The sequence below is a fragment of the Megalops cyprinoides genome, chromosome 19 (genome assembly GCF_013368585.1).
Source record: "Megalops cyprinoides isolate fMegCyp1 chromosome 19, fMegCyp1.pri, whole genome shotgun sequence".
NCBI lineage: Eukaryota > Metazoa > Chordata > Actinopteri > Elopiformes > Megalopidae > Megalops > Megalops cyprinoides.
In genome coordinates this window covers 6,659,651-6,671,232 of record NC_050601.1, presented here as the reverse complement: position 1 = coordinate 6,671,232, position 11,582 = coordinate 6,659,651, and the positions used below count along the sequence as shown (strand labels likewise).

The 11,582-nt window shown below is 44.8% G+C and overlaps 1 protein-coding gene across 1 annotated transcript; it reads right to left on the bottom strand.

The window, feature by feature from the left end:
* Window positions 1-2,379: 2,379 nt before the first annotated feature.
* Window positions 2,380-10,761, bottom strand: LOC118794201 (chromobox protein homolog 6-like). The gene is made up of 5 exons (XM_036552404.1): window positions 10,610-10,761; window positions 9,576-9,619; window positions 9,107-9,172; window positions 4,384-4,450; window positions 2,380-3,846 (listed from the first exon to the last, which is right to left on the bottom strand). The coding sequence occupies exons 1-5, from the start codon at window positions 10,676-10,678 to the stop codon at window positions 2,395-2,397; spliced, it is 1,698 nt and encodes a 565-aa protein (XP_036408297.1). The 5' UTR covers window positions 10,679-10,761; the 3' UTR covers window positions 2,380-2,394.
* Between the last annotated feature and the right edge of the window lie 821 nt (window positions 10,762-11,582).

Sequence of the window (11,582 nt, the reverse complement as noted above, 5' to 3'; positions counted from 1 at the left end):
TGAATGTTTAAACAACAAAAATGGGGTGGGAAGGGGGTCTTAAAAATGGGTGAAGTACCCACAAGACCTCCAAAATCCTACTCCAAATCCAGTCCCCGTATATTTGAAGTAACTCGAGGATTGTGAAGGTGTCAAAGTGTGTGATGTTCTCATGCTTTAATTTTTCACCAGGCCCATCCTCTATTCCCCTCGGTAAAAATACTGCAAAGATCTGAAGTGCTACAGGGAAAGTGGAATGGTCTCATACTGTCAAGATCACAGGGGAAAAACTGACATCCTTTCAAAGTTAATTTGGATTTCTCAGCATTTAAAAACTTCACTCTTTCAATCTCATTCTTGTACGGATGTACATTCTTATGGAGAGGACCACATGTCTCCAGTTGCCCTAACACATGCATATATATATATATATATATATATATATATATATATATATATATATATATATATATATATATATATATATATATATATATATATGACTACAGATTTATGTATTAGGGTTGCATCAATTAATCGGTTCTCCAGGTAGTGATCAGCTAATATGATTTGACATGAAACACCCCTCAGTGATTGATTTTTTCAGAAGTGGAATCTTTTTTCTCTATTCTGAATTATATTTTTTCATCTACAAGGGCTACGCAAAACACTGAGATAATTATAAGTTACCCTGACTTTGGTAATACAACATATTAAAAATTCTCTCCTCATATTAGTGCTACATGATATATTCAAATGCTGTAGATAAGTGGATTATCTGGGACAGCCAGATTTAACCCTACAGCCGGACTACGCCTACCTCACCACTGGCTACAAAAGATAAATCAGAACAGTGAAGAAAATTTGCAGTGGAAGAAATTGTGGTTTTGGCTTGATTCCATTGATTTAAAATTCATTGTTCTAAAAAAAAAAAAAAAAAGGCCATGAAATGGCCAAAAAAAACAAAAAAAAAACAAAAAGTAGCTCCAAGTATGTTTATGCAGATGTATGCCACGCATGTACAGTGTACACAAAAACACACTGTCCTTTTACAGTAATACATTTCAAAAGCATATACCGTTTATTACAGAGATGGCCCTGATGAAACAGGAAAAGCAGTAAATGTACTGGGGTTTTATTCTACGAAGAGTCGAGCGAGTGAGTTTCCAGACGGCCTGCACACTGAACGGTATGAACACTGACAGAGGTTGCACTGGGTCTGTGCTTACCTGGCAGTGACAGGACTGGGACAAGGTCATGCTGTATGCTCCTGCCCAGTTCCTGGGATTCATACAACCACTGAACACATACTGGACTGGTCTGCAGCAGGAATCCCAGGCTCTAAAATTGTCTGAACAAAAATTTCTTAATCTAAAAAAAAAAAAAAAAAAATGCACAACAGCATCGCGCGCTGTTTGAGTCAGACAGGCAGGGAAAACACAACGTGTTAAATGGCAGGACTTTGACCCTGTAGCACTTAAAAAAAAAAAAAAAAAAAAAAAAAACAACACGCCATACGAGTCCCCTGCAATATCTGCCGGCAAGACACAATAAAAAGGACAGTCCTCGTGAGCACTGAAGGGTTTACACAGTTTTAACACCACACACAGCTCTGAGCCATTGCAAGACAGCTTCAGACTGGTACCCTTAAAATGTGGCTGTGAGAGACTGAAAACTGACACATCCACCTCTGTGCAAGTCAACAATCCCAAAACGGCTGGAGAGACTCAGAGGTTATTGCAGAGCCATCGTCTCTTAGAGAATATAGTATGGCGGAATGGGTCTTACACCCCCAATGCAGTCCACAGCTTGTGTACAACATAATCCATAATCAGTTTAGAGTCTTGTTGGACATACAGAGACTGGGGAAAAAAGGAGGAGGAGAGATGCTAAAGAACAAACAACAATCTTCCTTGTCCTATTAAACCTCTCAGCTTCAACGTTGTGCGTGCATACAAATATATATATAATATCCATATATACGAGTATGCATGTGCTAAGTAGGCATTGCAATATTATGCATGAGACAGTAACCTTTGAGGCGAAAGGTATGCATATTGCTAGTCAAACCGAACTGAGCACAGAAAGTGTGAATATATTTATACGATATACCTATGTGTGCTGTACTTCTATGAACACTGTACTGCAGTGCTATATGTAAAAGTGCTTACTGTACGAATAAAAACTCCATACAGTCTCTGCTTTAAGTGTCAGCTTACATACATTACTCAAAACGAAAATGCAAAAAAAAATGCCCTGTATACAAGTTGACTGTATATATTGATAAATACTCAAAAAAAACATTAAATACAGTACTTCTATACAGCGACAATGTGTATGAGGGGACTGGATTGAGATTTTTTTTTTTTTTTTTTTTTTTTTGACAAGCCTGGGGGGAGAGGGTGTCCTCCCAGTTCACTGTTTGGGCTGGGGGGCCAGCGAGGTGGGTGAAGAGGGGGTGGCAGCTGGGGGGGCGTTCGAGGAGGAGGAGGATGGGGAGGAGGCCCCAGACTTGTCAAACTCCGGGGGCCGGCAGAACTCCTTGATGGTGACGGTGAGGAGGTTGGTGGTAACGTCAGTCACCACCACGTTGGCACAGCAGGGCGCCATTTCGGGGTGCCAGTCCGGGTCCCCCTCGGTGAGGTCCCTGGGGTGCTCCGGGGAGAGCAGAGGGGGGCTGCTCCCTGGGTGCTGGGACAGGGAGGCGGTTTTGGCGGAGGCAGAGGGGGGCTTGTTTTGGCGGCGCCGGTGCTGATGGCGGCGCCTGGCGTTTCGCTTCCCGTCGTGGGGCACGGACAGATCCAGGATCTCCTCTTCCTCTTCTGAGGTGGAGGAAGAGGAAGGGGAGGAGGAAGAGAGGAAGACGGACGGGGAGGACGGCAGGAAGGAGGCAGCGTTGCCCGCAGGGTTCTGCTTGAGCTCCAGGGGTTCAGGGCTCAGTTTGGGAGGTGGGGGTGAGGCTGCAGAGGCTGGAGTGGCCTGGGCCTGGGAGGGTTTGGGCTGGATCTGGGGAGGGGAAGGAGGGCTACTGTCTGAACCGGTAGAGCTGGAGGGCGAAGGGGGCGTCTGGTATCGAGGCATGCTTTGGGGCTGTGCTTTTGTCCCACCTGGGCTTACAACTGCCGAACTGACGGAGGTAGAAGCAGGGCTAACGTTTCCTTTCCCCGAACTGGTTGCATTGCTCCCAGCGCTGGAGAACCCTGTCCCAGTTTGAGCCTGGCCAGCTCCAGGCCCCGTCTGCTGGACCCCAAAGGGTTTCCCATACATTGGGAACCCTGGCAATTTCAGAGGCGGCTGGAGACCTCTGTAAGGCACTTCACTGAACCTCTTGCTCTTTCCAATTATTCGGTTTCGGGAGGGAACTTTGGGGCGCCCCGGGTGGGGGTGGTGAGGGGGCAGTTGGTGGTTGGGTAGAGGCGTCCTCCTATTGGCCGCGCTGTTGTTGCCGCTCCCTGCTTTGTCGATGACCTTCAGGTTCAGTATGATGCGGCCTCTCTTGGCCTCTCGAGGCTTGACCTTGCGGTTCAGGATGCGCACCGTTTCTGAGAAGGGGGAGGCGGGGGGGCGGGAAGAAAAGGAGGGGTTGGAGGAGGAGCTGGGAGGCGGGGCCAGGGGGTCGGGCCGGGGCAGTGGGCGCCGGGACATGCGGTGGCAACGGCGGATGTCTTTCTTAAGTTTGTGGTGAGCAGCTCCAGACTGGAGTTTGGCTGTAGGAGCTGAAGAGGAGGAAGAGGAAGGGTAGGGGGAGTGTGAGGAAGATGCAGAAGGAGTGGAGGAAGAGGATGCTTTGGAGGAGGAGGAAGGGGGAGGATGATAGTGGCGGAGGTCTGGGACTCGCGACGTTGTCTCTGCCGCCTGGGCACGAGCCTGAAGGGGTTACAGGAAAGTTACAGGAGTTCCACAAAAGGGGTTACAGGGAGCGGGGTTACAGGGAGAGGTTATCGGAGACGGGTTACAGGAAGGAGTTCCAGGAGAGGGGTTATGGTAAAGGGGATACAGGGGTAGGGGGACCAGATGTTGCATTATGAGAATAAAGCAGAAGGGTCACAGTTTTGAGATTTAGGACAAGGAGGAGAAGTAGTATGAGTATGGTGATAAAATGGGTTGGGGGGGGGGGGGGGGGGGGGTTATGGGGTTATGGTTGTAAAATGAAGAGCAGTTGAAAACAGGGAGAGGAAGTAAAGAGAAAGGAGGACAGGTCATAAACAGTTATGAGAAATGAGGGTCAGCCATTCAGACAGAGTGAGAAAAGGATTTTAATGGTGTAAGGGGGAACGGGGATAGGGAAAAGAAAGAGGAAAAGGTCACAATTTAAAATCTGGGTTGCAAAAACAGACAAAACCACATAATTAAAAATTTTAAAAATATGTTTGTCAAGCGATGGATGAACGGTTAGAGCCCCACCTTGAGAAGGAAGGTTTTGGGTTTGGGCCCTCTCTTCTTCGGCCCATAAAGCTCCCTCTCTCGTTCTCTGGCAACGGCAAAGGAAGACATGTGATTTGTCAGTTTACCACCACACACACACACAATAAAACCACACGGAGTAAAGAGGTTAAAACCAGTTCCTGCACAGGATGAAACACTTCTGCTGCTACACGGGCTGCCCTGCACTGGCACCCAAGATGTGAACCCGGCTGAAACCAAACACTCTCTACTACCTTCTGTGATTGATGGACATTCGACTTTCTCATGAGATATTAAGTCATATTAAGTCAACCCATCTTGGCTGGATTCTAAACAATTTTCCATCATAATCCTATGATAGGGATGTGTATAAATTGTAAGAAACAAGTCATGTGATTTAGCACCAATGGCCAACTAACAGGCAAGCTTTAGAGATTCAACAACAAAAGTAAAACTACAATACAGAACCTAAAGGCTGCAGACAATCACAAGGTTTCCAAGACAACTGGCTGGTGATCCTGTCTTTTGTGTCAAGAATATTTTGACTGAAAATATGAATGATTTCCTCCATGAGGTAAGAGTATTTAAAACGTTACACACTCACTTGAAAGCCCTCAGCGAGGCTATGAAGGATCACTTGACAGCTTATGGCTAGAGGAAGCGAGATGGCAAAATTCAACACTGCCCAAAGACGGAAAGCTACATCAACCCCAAAAGAATCAGATTTAGGGGAGGGTGATCACTGTTGCTTAAAAGAGTAGAAAGCAATTGGCAGATAGTCAGGGGGTGAACAGAGCTAGGGTCTTGATGTGCTTGATGAAAACAAAAGATTGCTACCTTGAACTAACAGCTATTCTTTTGTTGTTTTTTGCCCTGAGTTATGGTGTGGTTCATGTCAATAGGGACTTTAGACTGTTAGAGAGGGAAATAAAAAAACTCTGAGCTATAAAGCTAGGTTTCTGTTCGCCCTCTATTTCCATTCTTTAACGGAGCCCAAGCCACAGCATAATCCATCTTACTAAAAAGAAATAAGCTGGTCCAATACGACTCATGTTGCACATTATTTTATCTTGACATCTAGTAAGGATGCAATTATTTATCATCTGCATAAAAGCAGATGTGAGAGGCAAAACTTTCATTCAATATGAGGTAAACAAAAGTACTCTGCAACAATAACAAAGACATCATTATATAGCGTATTCGCTCTGAATGCATGATGCACGACTTTAGTAGCAAATCTATTTTAATTAAGGCGAGCTGGAAAATCAAAAGCAGGGTCCTTTCAGGCCTTGGGAGCAGACTAAGCTACGTGGTGAGTCTGAACAGCAAAATGGCTGGTGCAAAAGTGGTCATTTATAATGCGGGCTGAACGTTCACTGCTTCAAGCCCACCAATGATACTGGACACATACTGGATACATTACAGGCAGTTTGGCCAAAAGCCTGCACGCACTGCTGTAAGAGAGCGTTTCCAAACAACATACCAGGCACATATGCACCCAGAGTATACTGACGTCCACCTTGGTGACCAAATCAGAGACATGGGGATCTGAGACCTAGGTACATGTAATGAAAACAGGCCGTCCAAAACATTTTCGCTACCTCCCACTGACTTTCAACAGCAACTCAGAGCTGCCCGAGGTTCTGAGACATCTAAAATCTGGATGTGCATCCCGTTCTGGGCTACCTGACCTGTGCAAGCATCATTCTCAGCCGTCAAGGCAGCGGTTTATATAAATCATGCAACCTTTGAAATGTTATCGGTCAAACAGTGCTGCCGCTTGCAGCTCAACCCAGTCAAGGTCAAAGGCTAGGGGAGCAGCCCTGACAGAAAGGGGCAGCTGAAGGAGCTGCACCCCCAGTCTCACATAGCCAGTCGACAAGATATCTCGGCTGAGGCCAAAGGATGAGGACGACGACGATGACGAGGATGAAGAAATGTTTGCCTAGTGTGCCCCTTTCCTGTGCGCAGGCCTCAGGAAAATGCGCCGCTCGAGTGATAAAGAGTACACTGCAGTGATGCAGAGGACCAGCATTTATTAACCCTTTTTTTTTCTCACCAAATCGTGTGAGAAGACTCTCCTACAGGCTGCCAACATCAAAAACAGCCATTTCCTGCATGCAGACTCATAAAAGGCTGTCTTTCAGTTACACCAAACCACTTCAAAAAGCAGGCAATCAGCCTTACAGTACAAAGCAAGATGCGCCAAAGAGAAAGGAAACCGAGAGTGACAAAGACAGAAACCGTGTCCAACAAGAGAGATGAATACAGAGCACACTGAAAATGAGAGCAATCATAAAGGCAAACCCCTGATCAACGCAAGTGTTCATACATCAGTGTCGTTTTACACTTTTTTTCCCCAGAAATGTAGCAAGCGTGACATTAATCAAAATTCAGTTTCACATGCACATGGGCGGGCGCGCACACACACACCCTTGAACTCTATCTCATAAGATCCAAACACCCTAACCTCAGACACTACAAAAATAGTGCAGTATCTCACATACACAGGTCACAGAAACACCACACTCAATATTCCAGAAATGCTCACACACAGCTGAACAGTTACGAATGTATGTGATAAATGTCCTTCCCAGACATAATTATAATACATGCATGTACACACACATAGGCACGCATACACATTATAAATGTGCAATAACATTATCTCCCTACATTAATAAGACTGTACCCCTTGAATGTCACAGAAGTTGACATGAAAAACTGGCATAACGCAACTAACAGCTGCACTACCACTAGCTGATGAGAGCCTTGACACATATGGAAACTAGCTCATTAACCCGTTTAACAATGGAAAAATACATCTTCTGCATCTCTACGACTGAGCTGTAGTTTGGTTTCTATTCATCCCCAACTTAAAAAGCACAGAGCAGAGCGCCACGTCAACTTGGAATTTTGGAAATGATTCGTACCAATTTCCCGCTAAATCTCACTTGTCACATGCTGTCTGAGACAACGTGTTCGCTTGAAAAAGATCCAAGTCCATAATTTAGTGCTGTAAAGCAGTGATGGACAATGAAGGTAGGGGTGAGGGCAGAGGGGGTATAATCATTCTATTGGCAATGATTTAAGTGCACACATCCAGCTACTACAGTATTGCTCTTCTCTGGCAGAAATCATTCAGTGCAAAAAAAACAAAAAAAAACAATGCACTCTGCCGTTCTCACTTGACAGCGGAGTTCTTAAGAGGGAATTTACTGAAAATTACTGCAGGTTTTGTGAAGATTTCTGTGCACTCATGTTCTCAGGGTTTTGCAGGGTGTTTACTAAATGCAATCATGTAGATGAGTACGACTGCAAACTATTTAAACATCACTAGAGGCCATTAACAGACGTTTTGCAGAAAGACTCCCATGGAGTGTCAGAAACCGGGGTGCAACTGGTTCAATCTGATTTTAAAAGCAAATAATGCATTGACTGCACTTTCGTAATGACTGCTCAACGTTTTTTGCTCAGGTCCTTCCCCAGGTTCACAGTCCTCAGCACTTATTTCCACAGATGAATGTCCGTTCCTGATTGCTGAACACGACAAGGACATGTACAGACCCGGGGTACTTTGCAACAAGGTTTCTTTGGAGTATCGACTGAATTACACGCAACCTCAAAATAAGTTTGCCTTCAAATTCTGTACAGCTTTGTATGGAGTACTCTAGACACCAATGGCACAGCACAGTCAATCCTACCACAATGTCTTTTCTAACAATTGGGAAAATGAGCATGTCAGTACCCTCACCACACAGCCATGACTATGAACTCCAGCAGGAGCTAAATTCTGCACCGGCTTCCCTCGGGCTTCAAATACATGCATTCTGCCATTCCCATAAGGCATTCTGTTGTGTTTATCAGCATACTCCTCTCACAGCATTTTGCAGGACAACTCAGGGGAGCAAATCCTAACAAGCACACTCATTTAGCAAATACGCTCAGGCACTCTACTAGATGAGACGATGCTTTTTTGAGTATTTAAACCCCCCCAACTGTTCGGTAAATGTGCCCCATAACCTTAAAAATGAAATGTCCACATATCTACTCAGTCCTTACTATTGCTAAGGATACAAACACCAGACACTGATTAGATAAATGCAATTAAATAAATGGGCTGTCTACTGGAATTTTCACTGCTACATGTGCGCAAGGCCTTTTTAATGTATCTGTAAGCCATGTCCCATAACGTGTGCAAATGTGATTTCTCCCCACACTGTATCTCAAAAATCGGCAAGGTAACTGAACTCTCAGGATAAACCCATAAGGACTCCATATCAAAATGTATCAGTGCGATTTAACAGAGCAAGGTTTATGGGCTAATTGAGTGTAGTGTTACCTCTCTTTTTTTTACTGACTTAGTGTATTTAGGCTGGCACCTCAAAATGCCAGCACAGCAATTAGACCTGTATGATACAAGCCATGTAGGAAATCCTACAAATCCAAGAGCTCACCATGGACACACAAACACACACAGCATTCACATAAATATTGTGCAATCCACGCATAGTTACTCCTGGTTACAGACATGTTGGTGCCTTAAATAATGTACAATGGTACAAGCAGCAAAAAGAAATTTCACACAATGGCCTTGCAATTCCCGAACACATGCAGAATTGAACATCAGCCAGCAAAGACTGCAACCTAACCTCAAACGAAATGTGAAAACTCCATGTTTTCCCATGCAATGACAGTGCTAACATCTTCATGCACAACTCACTTCTGCTCAAATGCTGCTATCAGTCGACCATCCAAGATGTTCTCCTCTGGTTCCCATGTGCTGTATCTGAAATAACACCAGTTGAGAGAACTGCATAACTATCATATTACAAATGTGGTTCCCCTGTTTTGCCTGGTCAAAACTACACATTCATTACTAGCTAGGTATCACCAGATGCAACTGCAAAGCTCATAATGACACACCTGACAAGCAACATCTATTAGGTACGTACTGATAAATGTAAAGAATAGCATGCAGCTGTAGTTGATTTTGGGTTTACAGTAACTGAGAAGCGAAACAGTCGGACATACAGTAACAATAATTTCAAACTGGGGGTCATCTATTCACAGCTGTCATATGACAGCTAGTCGGGCAAAGTATTATTAACTGGTCGAACAGGAATGCTCTGGGACAAGACAACAGAGTAGTAGACGACAGAAAGCATGGTCACAATGAACAATACACTTACTTTATGGCCCATCCTTTCCATTTAACAAGATACTCAATGCGACCCTGCGGTAGGAAAAAAATATCGATCCGTCAGCAAGTTAGCTAGAAGCCCATCCAACCACATCTGACACTTGCTAGCCAAATGTGTAGACAGAGCTAAATTATCTAACTTTAAAGAAAGCTGGCAATGTTGCACGCTAGCTAGATTACATTTTTAGAAAACAATCTAGCAAGCTAGCCAGCCAGATTATTTTTCTTTCTTAGCTAACGTTAGCTAGCTTCATCTACGAGTACTTTAGCTAGTCCGTTTGTATACACCTGGCATTAGCCAGACACAGTGAAAGCAGCTACAAATTGATATCTGGCTTAATGCTAATCTCTTGTTACTTTGAGGCTGATGCTGATGAGACTGACATGCTGTAGGGATGTAGTTATTTTAGTTAGCTAATGTTGAAGAGCATGGCAGTCTAACATTAACTGACTGTGTTATGCGAGAGCTATATTGGGTCAGGGATAGCCGCTTTACTAGCTAAGTAGCTGTCTAGCTTCCTAATTGGGTTTTCTTCTTGTAATTTCCCTCACTCATTCTAGTTAGCTTGCTGTCTTGTTTACCATTGTGAGCCCCATTCCCCCTTTATCGTCGATACTCGCTGGCTAACATTAGCAAGCTAAAGAGACAAATACAAATTAGGTTACTAAAATACCCACTTAGCTACCGTTGGCTAACTAGCTGGTTATTATTCCAGGCCCCAATCTCCCCACCACCTCATCCTTCTGTCTGTTTAATTATTTTTTTCTTATTTGGCTACCTGAAAATGTACATAAAACTGATTGCATCTTAGCTCGCAAGTAAGAAAGGGCTGGATGCAAAGACCTCAACCGCTGTAACTAGCTAGCTTGTGAGACGGCTAAAAAATCTCTGGCTACGTCAACGGCAAACGACCCCTCCAATCTGGCTGGGGTCGCTGGCTGCCGCCGCCGCCGCCGCCGTGGTAGTAGGCCGCGGCGACCCTCGTCCTCAGCCTGAACGCAACGGCAAGCGGAGAATAATACCTTACGAACGCGTCGTTTGATGATGGATTCCGCGGCGAATACGCGGTCCCCCACCGCAGAGAGCTCCATCTTTTTTTCCTGCAGCGACACACACGCACACACCGAAAAGGACTTGCAGGCGGGCGACGAGTCCCTGAGTCCGTCCGTCAGCAGACGCTCATACAACACACACACACAGCTAGCAGAGCTGCGCTGTCACGTGCTTCGGAGTCGGCCCCCTTTTGGTCACCTTGGCAACGCGAGGGGGGGGGGGGGGGGGGTGATGTTGTACAGATTAATGAGTGGAGGAAGGAGGGCCGATTGGCTTTGCTAACTATCCTAGCTAATTATGAGGAAGAACGGGAAATAGTGGGAATTGAATGTACTCGTTGAATGTACAAGGTTCAAGTCACAGCTGGAAGTCGAGGGATGTCATCCATCTTGATCTCCCTTCAGCTTTTGAGTATCTCCTTTCATCACATCTACTCTCATATTCTCTTAACAACAAATTTCCTAGACCCATTATAACCTGGGGTTGTCATGTCAAGGCTATGTAGATGAAGGTCAGATCTTCCTCAGAGAGATTCCTGTAAATGCCAGCATCTCCTCATGGATGATGATCAAACAACCGAACCTCAAGACAAATGCAGTCATTCTGCCTGCTAAACGGTTGCTGTTATGGTGTTGAAACTCACAATCTCCCTAAAAACTCAATTCCTCACCAGTAAGTCCTTCCGAGTAAACATACAGTTCACACATTTTTTTCAAAGAACATCGTGGCATTGACACACAACTGCCGATAGGAAGTTATCAAGATCTATACTATACTTTGGATAGATCTATACTAAGACCTATCAATACTACAGAGCATACCCACGCCTCTCCTGCTTCTTTTCCATAGCTCCTGGGTCCATTGTGGTCTATTACCTGGACTATTGCAACTCACACCCCACTTTTCATACCCAGCTTGTGTAAAGATGATGTTACTAAAGAT

Excerpts from the sequence above, each read along its gene's own strand:
- LOC118794201 (XM_036552404.1), bottom strand. The coding sequence starts at position 10,678 with ATGGAGCTCTCTGCGGTGGGGGACCGCGTATTCGCCGCGGAATCCATC. Across the intron at positions 4,451-9,106 it reads ATAGCAGCATTTGAGCAGAA|AGAACGAGAGAGGGAGCTTT; the intron begins GTGAGTTGTGCA and ends TGCCGTTGCCAG. Across the intron at positions 3,847-4,383 it reads CCAAAACCTTCCTTCTCAAG|GCTCGTGCCCAGGCGGCAGA; the intron begins GTGGGGCTCTAA and ends TAACCCCTTCAG.